This window comes from Moschus berezovskii, chromosome 6 (genome assembly GCF_049115385.1).
Source record: "Moschus berezovskii isolate FMDL1 chromosome 6, NW_MosBer_1.0, whole genome shotgun sequence".
NCBI classification, from domain to species: Eukaryota; Metazoa; Chordata; class Mammalia; order Artiodactyla; family Moschidae; genus Moschus; species Moschus berezovskii.
The window spans coordinates 83265300-83281342 of NC_142465.1; the positions used below are offsets into that span (position 1 = coordinate 83265300).

At 42.0% G+C, this 16043-nt stretch overlaps 1 protein-coding gene across 3 annotated transcripts in view; it reads left to right on the forward strand.

Moving 5' to 3' along the window:
• The first annotated feature begins 798 nt into the window (after positions 1 to 798).
• SINHCAF (SIN3-HDAC complex associated factor) overlaps positions 799 to 16043 on the forward strand; it is a 29142-nt gene continuing 13897 nt past the window's right edge. Inside the window, exons 1-2 of one of the 3 annotated variants that reach the window (XM_055395597.2) lie at positions 799 to 1036; positions 14940 to 15087. In XM_055395597.2, the coding sequence (XP_055251572.1) occupies positions 14960 to 15087 (128 nt within the window). In that variant the 5' untranslated portion in view covers positions 799 to 1036; positions 14940 to 14959. Of the gene's footprint in view, positions 1037 to 2261; positions 2757 to 3123; positions 3320 to 14939; positions 15088 to 16043 lie in introns of those variants that run through there. The other 2 variants (XM_055395600.2, XM_055395598.2) reach the window with 2 other exon arrangements.

The window sequence follows — 16043 nt, forward strand, 5'->3', positions numbered from 1 at the left end:
TCCCAAGACCATCAGTTAGTAGAATCAATATTATTTCTGGGTGAGTGGAACAACCTTTACTAGCAGCTGGAGGTGGTATGTACATTTCTAGCTAGATTACTGACTTCCCACTAACTAGTCTATTAGGAAAGCGACACTGTTCCCACGGAAATTAACAACCATTCAATTCAGGCTTGAAATCTTAAGGCTGAAGTGGAGAAAAAATTGGATTATCATGGGTTGTGTTACTGTTTGAGGAGGGCAGACAGGAGTTAGTGAATGGATAAGTGTCAAAACGGAACTTTACTAAATGACTTATTAAAACTGCAAGAAAGACGAACCTCTACTGGCCCCGGAAGATTAAAACAGAAAAAAGATTCAAAAACCTGTTTTCAAACAAAATTTAGCAAATGTGGGAAACATAAATTCAGTCTGGATGCTTGCAAGACCACCTCATCACTCCGGCCAGAAACCGGGCACAGGTACGAGAATTTTGCAAAAACAGCTTTCAAAACTATTTTCCAACGCGAAACGGTGTGCCTGAAGAGCTTCGGAGTGGAAACCACTTCACGCAGTCTAGTATTCTCCTTGGGCTGCTAACCTCTCCGCCTTTCCCATCCCGCCACTCCCACTTGGCCGCCGCCTCAAGGCAGAGGGCGTTTGTTTACGTGACGTCAGCCGTAGTAAGCAGCCCCCGCCCCCGTTTCCCTCTGGCCGCCGCGTTTCCCGCGCCACGGCGCTTCTCCCCTTAAAAGGACAATAGAGGCCGCGGGAGCGCGCTCGGCCGCCGGGCCTTTTCCCCTCCCAGCCCTCGACGCGCGCGCGCCCGTATGCAAATAAGTTCGATTCAGGAGAATTTTGTACCGGGAGCCGCGCGTGCGCAGAGGGAAAGCGGAATCTACACCTTCCCCGCCAGCGGTAGCAACTGCAGAACTGCAGGAGACAATCTTTCTAGACAAGGCAGTTGAGGAGGAGGGAGCGATTGAAGGGGGGTTGACTTAGCGTGCACTGCGCCCCTCGGGAACGTTATTGCGCGTGGAACGGCTGCTTTTGGAAGGTGAGTAACTCGAACCATTACTGTGGTGCAAAACTGTCTCACGAGGCTTTGATTTCAGAGTGGTTTCTTTTCTCTTTTCACCTCACCTCACTACCTCCCCCAGTCCTTCTACAGACACACGCACACATTTATACACACAGGAAGTTTTGTCTTGGAGATGGCATTTCGGGGAGCGCTGTTTTCGTGATCTTCAGACTCCAGATTCTTTTGTATCTGCATGTTTAGTGTGCCCTTTTTAATTGGGGAGGGTATTTGAGGAAAAGCGAAAGTCTTGGGGTGGGGGAAGTGAACGGAGACAGGAAAGGGGTGAGGAGTCGCCGGAGTTGAGGGATCCACGTTGAAGGTGACAATGACTTTTCGCAGCCGCAGTGTTCGCTGGCGAAAGGGAACCCGGTGGCTTAAAGGCCCCAGAGAAAAGGACTTGCTGGCGATTGCAGAGGGGCCCTGGGTCTGTGCACCCGCGTGGGCGCGCGCCCGGGAGTGGCCGGGCGCCGTTGTTGGCCCTCGTGGTTTAGTTTCTTGCGGCCCCTCGCGCGTGTTGTCATGAGGGTGGACAATGAACGCCCCCTGCTCGGAAACTAAGTTGCCGCCTACTTGCGAGCTGGAGGGCGGAGGGGGTTTAAATCGGCCTTTCGGGTCGGTGCCGGCGTGGCCATGGTGCACGCGGGTGGCGTTGTCCGCCCAACTCCGGAGGGATGCGGATGCGACAATGAGCAACACGCGGCCGCTCGGAAGCGGCCCGGCTCGCAAACGCCTCTTCCCGGGCCGCGCCCAGACAGTTTGGGCGTCCGGGGTGTCGGTGGAGCCTCAAGTTTGGTTCGCAAATTTATTCACCTGTAGCGTATAAAGTGGGCGCCGCGGAGCTCTCTAGGGCGACGGTGCGCCGCTTAAGATGGCCAGTCGGAGCCGAGTTGACTCCGGGATGGAGGCAGCGGCGTTGTCTGCGCCAGAGGAGTGCGGGAACTCCGGAGGGCACCGCTTTTTGTGCGGAGCTTGACAGACCACGTGCTGGGGCTGCGACCCGGGTTTGGTCTGGGGTCCGACTGAGCGTCCGGCTCGCGGTCAGCGGGGAGATGCGGGCGCTGTCGGGGCCGGCCGGCCGGCAGGACAATGTGACTTGCTGATGATGGCGTCTTGCCAGTTTAAAAAGCAGAGTGAAAGTCGCCAACTCTCGGCCGGTGCGGGGCGGGGGATCCGGGCGTTTCTCATCAAGGACATTGCAAAACTTTGATTAAATAGGCCTACTGCTTGGGGAGGACGGCGGGACCGGCCCCGGACTCCCGGGGCGCAGGGTCCGGACCCTTCCCCTGGGCGATCGTCAAGTGTCTCCCCCTGGGAAACAATCCCACGCCCCTGATGCTGCACGTAGGCAGCGCCCGGCTGGACAGAAAACAAAGAGCTGCATGTGCCGGTGCGGGCTCGGCCGGCGCTGGAGGCGGCCGCCTGGCAGGCCGGGCCCTCCTAAGTTCGGGCGAGTTTCGGGAGGGGCTTTTGTCCCTCGGCCCCTCGCGGGGAAACTTTGGAGACGCTACTTGTGCGCGGTGCGGTGCCGGAGCGCGGGGGGGAGGCGGCGTGCTTCCTCACGGCGGGCGGCCGAGGGGCAGCAGTCGGGGCTTGGCGCTGGAGCCGGGGCGCCGGGTGCCGCGACGGCCGAGGGCCCGGGAGAGAGCGGCCGCGAGGGCTCGGCCCGCTCCCCGGGGCCGGAGCCTGCGTCTGGGAGGTCTGTGGATCCGCCTTTGAAGTCGAACTGTTGCCATGTTTGAATTACGTCAGGGCAAAGCCATGAGGAGGAACAAGCCCCGGCAGCACGGCGTGCGGGAGGCGCGGCCTGCGGGAGGCGCCGGGCCGGCCGGGTGGGCGGGCGCGGGGCCCGTTGTTCCGGCGCAGGTGAGGGAGGCGGCGGAGAGGGACGCGCTCCCCTCCCGCCGCCACCCCCTCCCCTGCGGGCAGCTCTCCGCTGGAACTTTCCTCCCGACCCCAGCTGCTGTATTTACCCACGGGTCCGCCGGGGAGCTGTTCTGTTTGCTGCCTGGGTGTCTCTCTCTCGGCCGTCGTCGCCGCGTGCCCGGGGGGAAGCGCAGCCTGGGGCCACCGCGGAGGACTGGGGCGGGACAGGGAGGCATTTTGCTGCTTTCGGGGAAACCGGCGAGCACCCCTTCCCCCCCAGCCGAGCCGCGGCCCGCACGTTCAGGGGACCCAGCCCCGACGACACCCAAAAGCAACCGCAGGGAACTTCTGGGCTCCCGTTGTCCTACAAAGGGAAGTGAGGACTGCAGGCGAACCGTGCGTGCAGCTCTGGTCTTTGTGTGTTTACGTGTGTGGGGTGGGGGCGGCTGTGGCCAGGGCTGTTTTGCCTGGGGAGGTGCTACTTGGGGTGGTCGGGCGGTGCAGTTTGTTCTGGTAACTCTGACCCCTACTAGATTTCTGTTTTTCTTTTCTTGCTCTATTCTTCGGTTACTCCAGGCACCCGGAAGACCAGGAATTACTGTTTAGCTAAACATGAGCCCAGTGCTAGACAGTTTCTCCCCATCCGTCCTCCCCCCCACCCCGAAGTCCTCACTCACATTATCCTAAGGAAGCTTAAGAAAAGTTCACCCCCACCCGCCTTTCTCCTAATAATTAAAAAAAAAAATGAATTTGACCTTGTCATTAAAAGTACTCAAAAGCACCTGTTTTTTAACTGGAGTTTGTCACTCTTGAAGAGCGTTTTCATAATTTATGTTACAAAACTGAACACGTTCATTAGTTGCTCAATCTAAATAAACTCCTGGGACTTTGTTTCTGGTGGGCTATGGCATTTAAAGTATTTAGGTAATGGTTTGGGCAAGGGGGAATCTTTTGGCCTAAAGGTGTGCTCAGCTCAGTGTTCCTGCGTTATCTTTGGATGACCTTGAAGAAACTAGCACGTAGGAGTTAGGCCTTTCTAGGAGATTTTCTGTGGGGGCTGGGGAGGAAGCTGCTCAGGGGGATGACACAAGGTAATGGCTAGCTGTCCCTGCTAGCTCTTCCCAGTTCCTGTGAACTGGGATTGACCTGCTGGTTACCCGTCTTAGATTTTCTTTTCAAGCTAACTTTTTTTTTTTCCTTTGGTATGTGGCCCCAGGCATAGCTCAGAAATTATGCTGGTTTGACACATGGATGCTTCTTTGGTATTTGGGGTTTGCTTGCAGTCTAGACATCCGATAAGCAGCACTGTGTCTGTTGTTTCTTTTCTTATTTCTCCGGTATTTTGATCATGTGTAAGGGTTAGAATCTAAAAGTGGCCTTTATTGAAAAATAAAAATATCCTTTGAGGGCCACGCCCACACATACCAGAATATGCATACAAACTGAAACCAGTTTTGTGCTTTCATTGTTTTGCTATTCAACATACTCTTTTTCCCCCAAGTTTTGGTTGACCAAATGACAAATACCTAAAGGCTGCCAATATTAGTACTTTTCTGAAATGAAAGATCTTGTCAAGAGAATGAGAAACGTCAGATTTAATAACCTTATGACTTTCTTTTGGGGAGTTATTTCTCTGGATCAGGTATTTATTAATAAAACGCATATAAGGAGCTTTGCCAATACACTGAGATTCTTTAATTTGTTTTCTTAATTAGTATTTTATAGCCGAGTTACAGCTAGATTTTAGTATTCTGAGAAGTTTCAAATGTGTCTAGAGTTTAAGGCTTTTGTTTTAGATATCAGATGATATGTGCAGCAGAGATTTGGTTTATCAAGGTAAATGAGTTGAGAATGGGAAAGGCAGACAAGGTCTCTGCTGCCTTCCCATTTTGCATTACTTTTGCAAGAGATTGGAGATTAAAAAAAAGTTCAATACATAGTATATTCTAGAATTTTGGGTGGGCCTCAAGACTGCTATTGCACAAGTACTATTCTGTATATCTGGAACCTGAATGATCAGTTTTTTCTCCAGAGTTGGCAGTCAGACCCTGGGAAAACCTGGCTTATAAGCTCACAGTCAGGCAGATTTATGTCACAAAAGTACTTTGAGAATGATTTTCCATGTAAAATAAGTTTCTCACTGGGAAAAACTTAACCTTAATTTGAAACGTAGACCAACATCATAATCTGTTGCAAGGACAAATTAATTTACCGTGCTAGGCACATAGTAGGTTGCTTTAAAAGTATTACATTTTCTTTTTTTTCCCTAGACAGTGCTAGGCATATAATTGTCTAAGAAGGAGGGGAGTATATTTGTTGAGGCACTAGGTTAGTGTTCTGAAGTCTATGGGGTTGAAATGCTTGGTTTCCAAAGACATGATCATCTTAAGCAAGTCACTTTGTAGTCAGATTTTGTCATCTGCAAAATAGCAATAATCATACCTGGTTCTCGGGGATGTAAATAAGTAAATCATGTGCTTGGTAATACAACCTGTTGTCTTCACAACTTTGGAAAGTAGACATTTTGCAGAAGACAAAACAGGTTTGGATCAGTTTCCTTGCTGGAATACATAATTTAGTAAATGAGAAGTGGAAAGAATAATTGTTTTTGGCCCCATCCCCCACCTTCAGAAACTTTCTGGGAAGACACTGCCTTAAACTCCTGGTTGCCAATCTAATTCTGATTCAACCAGGTAACATCAAAAAGTCCGGTGGAAATCTAGAAAATATCATTTTCTTTCTGATTTGTCCACAAGAGTGTCCTGTTATAAATTGAAAATATTTTGTTATCTTTTGGTTCTCCAGTTTTTCTTTTTCAGTTTCTCTTTTAATTGAATCTGCAACTGAGTGGTTTTCTGTATTATGGAAATGCAGCTAATCCAAAAGAAGGGATTTTATTTTCAAGGGAGCGTTTTCTTTTTGTATTAGAAATATAGAAGTCACAGACACATTTGCTATTACATATTCAAGTACAAAAGTTGCAGTTTAACTAATTTTTTTCTAGCTTCATATTTAGTTGTTTCCACCTACTATAAGTTTGATTTGGCTTAATGTTATTTTAATTTGGTTGCTGTTAATGTATGCTGAGTTTAAATAGCTCTCATTTTGAGATTCATTTCTACACACATTGTTCTCCTAATCCTCCCTTCCTCTACACATGCCTGCTTGAAATCAGCAAGAAATATTTTTTCTACCAGTTGTTATGAAAACATTGACTTGTTTGCTATTAGTCTTTTCTGATTAAAGTTATTCATTTGGTTTACATTTCTTGGAAATCTTTAAAGCTCACTTTTTTTGGGGGGGGTGCTAAAGTCTAGAAACTAAATGTTAAAAATGACACTGTTCAAAACATCAGTTTTGACTTTTTTTTAATGCACGTCTTTATTGTGGACACTATTCCTATTTCATGCCCTTGAAAACACTGTTCAACTCCATTTTGTCTACCCCACACTTCTTGGCAAGTTCCTCCCAGTTCTGTATACGATGTACAGTCAGCACCTGGTTGTAATATAAGACTTATTAATAGTTTCTGTCCTGTAACAGTTTATCATTGAGTAGAGGGAGCAATCCCCTGGAGGAAGGCATGGCAACCCACTCCAGTGTTCTTGCCTGGAGAATCTCCACGGACAGAGGAGCCTGGTGGGCTACAGTCCATGGGGTTGCAGAGTCGGATACCACCGAGTGACTAAGCACAGAGGGAACAGTACCTTAAACAAGTACGTGAAATCCAGTGTGTTTGTTAGGAATGGAAAGGTTTTGTAAAAAGATGTAATTCTCAAATAATTTCTTAGGTTAAGAGGATGAAGGAGAAACCTTTTGGACAGAAATAGCAGCCTTAAGTATTGATGTGGCTAGTTATTAAGGTTGATTTGACACTCCTGGAAAATCAGAATTCTATGTTGGGAGTAGCTGGTAGACAGAACTAGATCCTGAGAAGCTTTGAATTTCTTGCCAAGGAGTTTGGATATTATCCTGATATCCAAGTGTTGGTACCTTGGAAGGAATATTAATATTTGAACTTTAGGACGATACCATCTATTTGAAGGGTAGTCAGTTATGAGGCTCTGACAGAAGTTCAAACACCATAATAAGGGACAAACAGGCAATGGGAATGGAAGGAACATGAACCAGAGAAGTGAAAGAAGCAGGTTCTCCAAGGACTTCATCATGGAGATGGTGGAGATCTTGCAGAAGATGAGAAGGGAGCGCCTGGTTGACTTTCAGATTTTTTATGTGATTACATGGATTAAAGCCAGGTTCAGTTCAGTTCAGTTCAGTCACTCAGTCGTGTCCGACTCTTTGCGACCCCATGAATCACAGCACGTCAGGCCTCCCTGTCCATCACCAACTCCCGGAGTTCACTCAAACTCATGTCCATCGAGTCGGTGATGCCATCCAGCCATCTCATTCTCTGTTGTCCTCGTCTCCTCCCACCCCCAATCCCAAAGCCAGGTTAGGTGAACATAAAAAGAATGTGTTTGGAAGAGAAGACTATATAATCAGGAGGACATTTAAAGGTTAGAACTGCCAGTCCTTGTGCTTCAGAGAGCTTTAGGAACTTTCCTGAGATTTGGGTTAGCCCAGGTATGTGCTTTCTTAACATTTTTGTCAATTTTGAAAATTGAGAACAACCTTCATGGAAAGGAATATGGTCGTTTCATAAGCTTAAAATCTCTGGAAATTTTAAGTTCCTCCTGCCCCACAAACTTGTTCTTAAAACCTTAAGAAATCAGTATTCTACCCTCGTTTTAATTAGTTGGGTGTGTCTTGGGACAGATAAGAGTTTATATTTCTATAATGTGCAAGTCATAAATTCAAGGAAATAAATGGTATACATACACTGATGTTTTCCTATTCTTGCTCCACAGCATTCCTGGAAAGTAGAAGTAAGATTTTACCCTAATATTACAGAGGACAAATAAAATTTGAGGTGACTTCGTATTCACATGTAAAGACAAAAGCAGAAATATAGACTCCAGCTTGACTTCTTCATTACACTCACAATAGTCACTTTTCTTAACTAATAATCATCCTTTAAAAGCAATAAATACTATCTCCCCAACCTTTAACTTTCTCATTCCCTGGAATTGCTCTTAATATGGTATTGGAATACTCAGTTTTGTTTTGTTTTTACAGTATCAAAATGGGAAGACCTAGTATTTCTTTTTAGACTGTCTTAAAATGCAGAGACCTGGATTTGTGATTTTTATTTTTAACCTGTGCTATGTCAGCTGAAGACTTAATTTCTGAATTTGACCCTTTTCCTGTAGGAGGAGTTCTAGGGTTTTCTACTGAGCGTGGATTCCATAGGCAGCAATGGATAAATATTTTATCATATAATTTCTCAGTCTGGGTACATGTTTGGAGAGTCTATTGGCAGACAAGTGGGCGTCCACCACCTCTTTCTGTTTTTCTCCAGGCAAGTTTAAAATTTTAAATTTCACTTTAAAAAGTGAATAAATTCAGAAACTTTGGTATTGGGATGTGGGTAGGTATCTACTAGAAGCAGGTAAAAGGAAATAGTAGTGTTTGATTGCCCCATGGTTTTCCTTAAGCACTACTGAAACGTATCTTTTTGTAGGGGAATACTGCAACCAAGTGGCCTAGCAGTGGGAGAACACAAAACAATCCTATTTGACCCTTTGTGAAGAGTGTTGCTACAGTTACACTGTTAGTGTTTACTGGATCCTGTACTTACATGTGATCAAAGATAGCATACCGTTGACTAAAATGGTGTCGAAGGTGGCATTACCAGTTTCAGGCACTTGAGATGGCACTTAACTTTGGATCATAAGTGCTTTTTTGTATTTATTTCTCTTCCTTTCCCATAATCATGCCATTTAAAGTTCAGCTCTAAAAAATGCATCTGCTTCACTTCAGAGTTGTCTTTGGTTGCTTGGTTCCTTTCGTCTTTGTTCACTGCTGCTTCCTTCCCACTTTACAGATCTTTTGCTTGTCTTGTCTCTGCAGTTTCCTTCCCATTCTGTTCTGTCTGTTCTGATTTTACTAGTCTATTCTGTATGCTTTCTTGTGGAATATATTTCCTAATGTGTATCTCTTCATTGGTCTGTCTTTGAGGAAGCTTATTCTTTGGGGTTTTTCAGATTCCTCTTCAGTTAGGTCAAGATATGCGATGATGACTAAAGTTTTGGGGTGTGGTGCTCTTGATTAAAAAAAAAATAGTATAGAAGGGAGTAAAGTGAAAGTAAACCTCCTTCATTCTAGCACCCCTCAGAGACAGTTGCTAGTTATTGGTTCTTAAAAGTCTATTTTAAAAAGCCAGTTTGTGTATTCAAGATCTCATTAAAAACATACTATATAACAAGATATCTTGAAAAATGTTCCCTCCCTGCATATGTTTACTGCCTTCTTTTAAGGGCTGAAAGGGTATCCTGTAGTATAAAGACACCATACTTTAACCAGTCTGAGAATACATGGACATTTACATTGTGGTGCAGTGGTAAAGAATCCGCCTGACAGTGCAGGAGATACAGGAGATGTGGGGTCAATCCCTGGGTCAGAAAGATTCCCTGGAGGAGGAAATGGCAACTCACTCTAGTATTTTTTACCAGAAAATTCCATGGACAGAGAAGACTGGTGGGCTACAGTCCAAGGAGTCACAAAGAGTTGGACACAATGCCTGAGCATGTATGCACGCACACTATCTTACGGTGCTTTTTTAAAAAAGAGGTCTAGGTCATTTGGTTTTTTTAGAAAAAACAATTAGAAGCTATAGGGTCTGGTCTTTTGAAAATGAACACTTGAGAAATGTTTTAATTTGGGAGGCTGCACCCCTAATTTGTGCATCAGAATTTCACTTCGCAAGATGGTATGGACAAGTTACAAAGTTAACTATAAAAGCTGATTTAGCATCATCTTTGGCATATTTACTTCTGTTTTCTTCTATCTAGTCCATCCAGTTTATTTTGAGTTTTGAAAAAAATTTTTTAAACATTTGTTTGTTTCTTGGATGTGTTGAGCCTTCTTTGCTGCACTGGAACTGTCTCTAGTTGCAGCAAGCTGGGGCTGCTCTCTGGTTGTGGTGAGCGGGCTTCTCATAGCGGTGGCCTCTCTCGCTGTGGAGCATGGACTCGAGGTAGGGCATGCAGCCTCAGTAGTTGTGGCCCAGGGCATGTGGAATCTTCTGGACAAGGGATGGAACCCATGTCCTCTGCATTGGCAGGCGAATTTTTAACCACTGGACCACCAGGGAAGCTCCTGATAGGTATTTTTGAATAAAAGAAAAACAACTACCCAGAAGAAATCTAGAAAATGGAATTGGGGAAGTTATTACACTGGAGGAACTATTGGTGTCCTTCAAAGCATACCACCTAAGGTGAACCTAATAGGTGTTACATACATCATAATAAGAACCTTCTCCATCTTCCTAAGTGTTAATTAAAATCACACCCTTATAAAATTTGAAAGATAAGAAAATACTCTGCAGAATTAAGATCTTCACCTCACTGTCTCCTAATTCCATGTTAGAAAGGGTACTAAAAGCTCTAAAATTTGCATTTTTCATGATTCTTCATACTATTTCTTAGTTGATACCAAATCTTAGTTGATATTACTGAAAATTAAGAGAGATCATCTTTAGGCTTGGAACTCAGAAAACTTCTTATATAGCCTTTTACTATTGGTTGTGAAGATTACTTCACCATCATGTTATACTGTGCTCAGTAAACTTACATTATGTGTTTTATAGTAAATGTACTAAGACATCATCCTGCTCTTTGGCTTCATAGTCTTATTAAATGAGATTAGAATTTGCTTTTTGCATCTTGATAAACAGTGGTTACTTCATGCTTTCCTTGCTTCAACACTAAGGATGCATTTCCCCATCCTTTCATTAAGTTGATCATTGAATTTTTATGAAATTTACAGTTGTAAAGTAGATGAGACCCCAATACATCAATCAAAACAAATGTTTAAAATTGATTGTTGCATTTTAAAAATTCACATTGCTGTCTCTGTATGCTATTTGTTCATGTAATTATAGTTATTTCTCTTATAGCTTTTGCTGATTTAGCTATTAACTGTAATCTTTGAGATTGAGTTAAATTGGACAGAATAGTAATTTCAGCATGGTTGGTTTGTCTTTAACTGTTATAATATTTTTTAAAAATTGTGACTTTTTCGCTGACAGTAGGTAAAGAAATGTCAGTGAAAGTGCTTTATCAAACATGAAGTACTGAACAAATGACAGTTTTTTAAAAAGTTTAATCCACACATTTATTGAGTACATATTACATGATTGACAGTATTCCTGGTGCTAGGTTACAAGGATGAATAAAGTCAAGAGAATTCCAAACCCAATCTTTTTATTTTTAGAAACAAGCTTATTGTAATAATTTATGTATCATAAAATTCACTCTCAAAGTATACAATTCAGTAGCTTTTAGTATATTTAGAGTTTTGCAACCACCACTACTATCTATTTTTAGAAGGCAAATGACAGTTTTTAAATCAGCATTTTAAGTCTTTCATTTTTGCCTTTATTTCAAAGGTTTATTTTCTTCTGCTTCTGCAAATACATGCTTAAGGGTGATATTATATAGAGTCTACTCTCATCTGTAACTATTCATCAATTAGGAAGCAGATGGCATTGGCTTCCTTCTATTAAAACACTGCTGAGTGATGTGACATCTGTAAGAATACATGCAAAAATCACTAATAATTTGAACAAATAGGTTGTTCTGGAGGAATCATTTAATACTGCACAAATGTGAGCTTAGGAAAGAAATACTCTTCTGAAGTTGATTCAGTTTTATTATGTTACTGATTATTTTTATTATGTTAATTTCAGGTATACAAAACAACATAGTGATTCAGTATTTTTATAGGGAAGAAGTATTCTAAAGACCACTTAGTTTGCTGAGATAATAGAAATCCCAAGTTTAAAATCAAATTGTGCCGTGCTCACTCACCACCTTCTCAAATATATAAAGTAACTTGGTTTCAGAGCCATTTTGTGTCTTAGTTTTTTCCCAGAGATTAGAGAAGTTTTTTTATTTTTTAAAACATTAATGGGTCTGTAGGTTTTGTGAAAATACTTTCAGTTAATCTCTGGCCTTCCCAAAGCTCAAAATGGTTAAACACCAATCACTGCTTAAGTGGGTTGCTTGTAAACAAAGCCCAAAATGAAACCCCTGTGTATTTACTGCAGATTCCCAGGTGCCACTCAGGTGCCTCTCAAGTGCAGGAATAAGCTCAGAAAAGGTTTACTAGGTTTATTAAGTAATCATCCATTAAAAAGCTCATGTGCTACTTGTGTGTTGCTTCAGGACAGGTGCCTGCCTCCTTACTGCACTTAGCATTGAAAGAGGGTGAACCCTAGAATTTAGACTCCCCACTCAGCTGTTTAGGAAGAAGAATTTTGTCAGGAAAAACAAGGTTGCAGAGCTACATAAAAGATATCAGTCAGAAGACATCAGGCCATTAGCTTTTCTCTGATGTCTAAGAAGAATATTTCTCAGGCTGAAGAGTGGATTGTTTCACTTACTATTGGGTAAGTTTTGTGGCGATTTCCTACCACCAACAAAAACTGATTCACAATCGCTGCTGATGAAAAGGAAAGTAATATTTAGTTATAGCCTTAATATTCCTTAGCAGCTTGCCAGCATGATAACTGGCACAAACTATGACTTCTTGGTCAAATCCAGCCTCAGTGAAGATAGTAGTTCATATCTTGGAGATGACCTGAATTTTTTATAGTTTTGATAGTGTGTTTATTATTTGTGGAAGGAAGGGGATTGTGAGGGTAGAAATAGTCTGTCCTGTAATGGGATTTGGCCTGTGTATTAATGGAATGAACTGGCCTTTCTTGCTGTACTTCCTCTGTCCTTGCTGAGAAGGGAGAAGGGAGGTTGAAGTTTCCTAGAGCTATTGATGAGGCTGGCGACTGCAAGAGGAACTGTGGACTTTTGACCTTGATGATAATGGAAGGTATTAGGGGAATTTGGAGAGGCTGCAGGTTGGTGTAAGGACTAGAAAGAGTTGTGTTACATTTTTGCCTCAAAACAGGAATATACAAATTAAAGCAGTAGCTTCTACTTTCTTAGTACTTCTTTTAAAGTTTGTATAAACCTGTGTTGTTTGACGTTGTTTTTTCCAAAGCAGTGCATGGCCATTTTCTTCAGGAGGCAATTTTCTTTTCTTTTATCATGTGAATTTTTGTTAGACTGAAAAAAAAATCTACCTCATTTCACAGGTCTGTGCCTTTTGCTACTATATATCGATCACCTTCCTCACTTTTTTCCTTTCAAGAAAAGTCTCACTTAATGAAAACAATTACCTTAATCAACTGGAAACATGTTCTTGTTTGTTTTAACAATTCTTAAACTAAATTTTAGTTTAGACTTATTATTGAAATGCATCAGTGGCCTTCTGATCCAGCACATCTTTTTTTAACTTGCCTCTCAAAAACATCAAAGAACAGTAGTCCCTGTTTAAAAGGAAAACTCAAGTGTTTGGCTAATTATTTGCTGATAAATTACTTTCTTAAAAGCAAATTTTAAATCCTTTGTATTTCAGAATCCCTTCATCTCAAACACACACACGCACACACACAGTCTGATTATTTGGTTATTTTTCTGAATCACTTTCATAAATACTTACTCTGGTATGGCTAACCAGAATTGGAGTGGAATGAGGCTAGGGAAGAGGTCATTCAGAGACAAACACCAAGGCTTTTGTTTTACTCATATATTTGAGTGTATTTCTAAAAGAACTTTTAAAAGGTTGGTGTTCCTTTTATAACATGGTTATAACTCCTAAAACTGTGGGTACAAATCTAGTTAATATTAATGATTTTCTCTTATGCTTTATGTGATGTTTGTGTGTGCGTGTGCGTGCACGCGCGCACACACACACACACACACACACACACACGCCCTGCTCTGGATTTGTCCTTTGGGGTTTAGTTTCTGTTCATTATATTTTCATCACCTCTTAGTCCAGATGTTTGGTGAAGTTGGTCCTTGGTCTGGATATTCTAAATTATTTATAAGGTATATGTTTACTACTAGCTGCCTTTTTGTTGCAACCAGCCCTGGAGTTCTTTCTTCTTTTCTTGATGGATGTTGAGGGTTTTTTTGATCATGGAAATCACAGTTTATCTCACTCTACATTTTTGAACATCTGCCTCCCACTATTACAGCTCTCAGGCACAGCACCTCATTGAAGAACTTCAAAAACCTCTGTAACGACTGAGGGGCAGACCACTGGCCAGGCAACATGAGCTCACTCTTAATCTGTCTTAATGCTTTATGAAATTAGCATTCTCAAACTATAACCCCAGTTTTTTGTATATTTTACATCCTCCTTTCCGTAGTTTCAATTCAAGGATAACTTGCCTGCCTAGAACTTCCCGTTTATCACAGAAGAAATCCCCTTTGATTTCCCATAGGGCAAAGTAGTGTGGGTTGATGCATATTGAGCTACTTCTGTGCCTAGTATCAAATTGTAGTCCTGTGGTAAATGCTGAGAACTTTCCAAAAGGGGAATCACAGTAATGCAAACATGCAGAGTAAAAAGAGGTACCTTTAATTTTAGGATGTGTCCTCCATTATGTATGATTCTGGTGTTTCACAGGATAGTGGAGAGAATTTGTTGTATTCTCTGCTTTGTTGTTGGGCAGTCATGCAGTTGCATTTGACTCTTTGCAACCCCATGGACTGCAGCACACTAGGTTTCTCTGTCCTTCTCTACTTAGAATCTTGAATTTTAGAAAATGCCTGCTTCCTGCAGTTTTAGAGTGAGTTTTTGCCAGGAAAGTAGAAGGAGGTAGGAGAAGCCTTATTATATATTTGAACTGTTCTGTTTGTTTTAGACACTTGGCACACTTGTGTGCCAAAAATTGAGGTAGATCCAAGAGGTCTTCACCAGAGCCCTCCTGTCTGGCTTGGTCATGTAATACCATGTTGCAGGGGGCGGGGTGGAGCAGAGAGCTTGCTTTTAATGGTTTCTTGTTATAGCCCTCAACAAAGCTGTGTCAATTCCCTTGGCTTTACAGGCTATTGCCCAGAAGAAAAGATGTTTGGTTTTCACAAGCCAAAGATGTACCGAAGTATAGAGGGCTGCTGTATTTGCAGAGCTAAATCCTCCAGTTCTCGATTCACTGACAGTAAACGCTATGAAAAGGATTTCCAGAGCTGTTTTGGGTAAGATCATGTGATGTTTGTACCACTTTTAGAGTGAAAAAGATCACAGTATAAGGAAATATTTCTAAGGAAAGGGATTGGAACAGTGCAATAATAATTAAAATCACTCATATTCTAATCTAGGTTGTTTCAAGGCACTTGCTCTTAAATCCAAACAATACTGACATCATACCTTTTTTTTTTCTAGATTATGAGGAACTACCAAGTTTATTGTGAAGCCTTTAATCATGGGGGAGTTGAGAGGGAGGCTCAAAAGGGAGGAGATACATGTATACTGATAGCTGATTCATGTTGTGCAGTAGAAACCAAAGCAACATTGTAAGGCAATTATCCACCAATTAAAATCTATTTAAAAAAAATTATAATAGAACCTTTCGTTGTTAACTTCAAGATGTATAAAGAGATTTAAAAAATGACCCTTATTTTCTCTCTTAGAGTAATTGTCCTCCACTAGTTTTCTGTACTTTGTATTGTTTTTCTAAGTTATATAAATAAAGTTTAACCCAATCTTATGAGGATACTCACAGGGTTTAATGTTCTGCCCTGAAACCTGTCAGGGTACATTAGTTTTATTTTATAATTTTGTTCTTTATTTATCTTTTGGCAGTAAACCTCTGCTTAATAAAATGGAATTTACTTTCCAAAAAATACTTTGATAAAACAAGATACTTAATGTCGAGCCATTTTTGATGTTAGAAATTAATTTCACCCCTGTATTTTCTTGTCAAAACATTCTGTTGATTAGTTATTGTTAATCCTAGACTGTATTTATTTTGAAGGTTGTCAAAGAGTCTCCACCAACCAACCTTGCCATTTGAAGTCACATTTTTCTCTTAATGTCTTTATTTCCAATTGTATATATAATAAATGCTGTTAGTATTTTTCTGTATATATTTGTAATATAGGAATATGTGTAGTAAATAAAAAATTCCTCAGAGAGACAATTAAAAAATAAC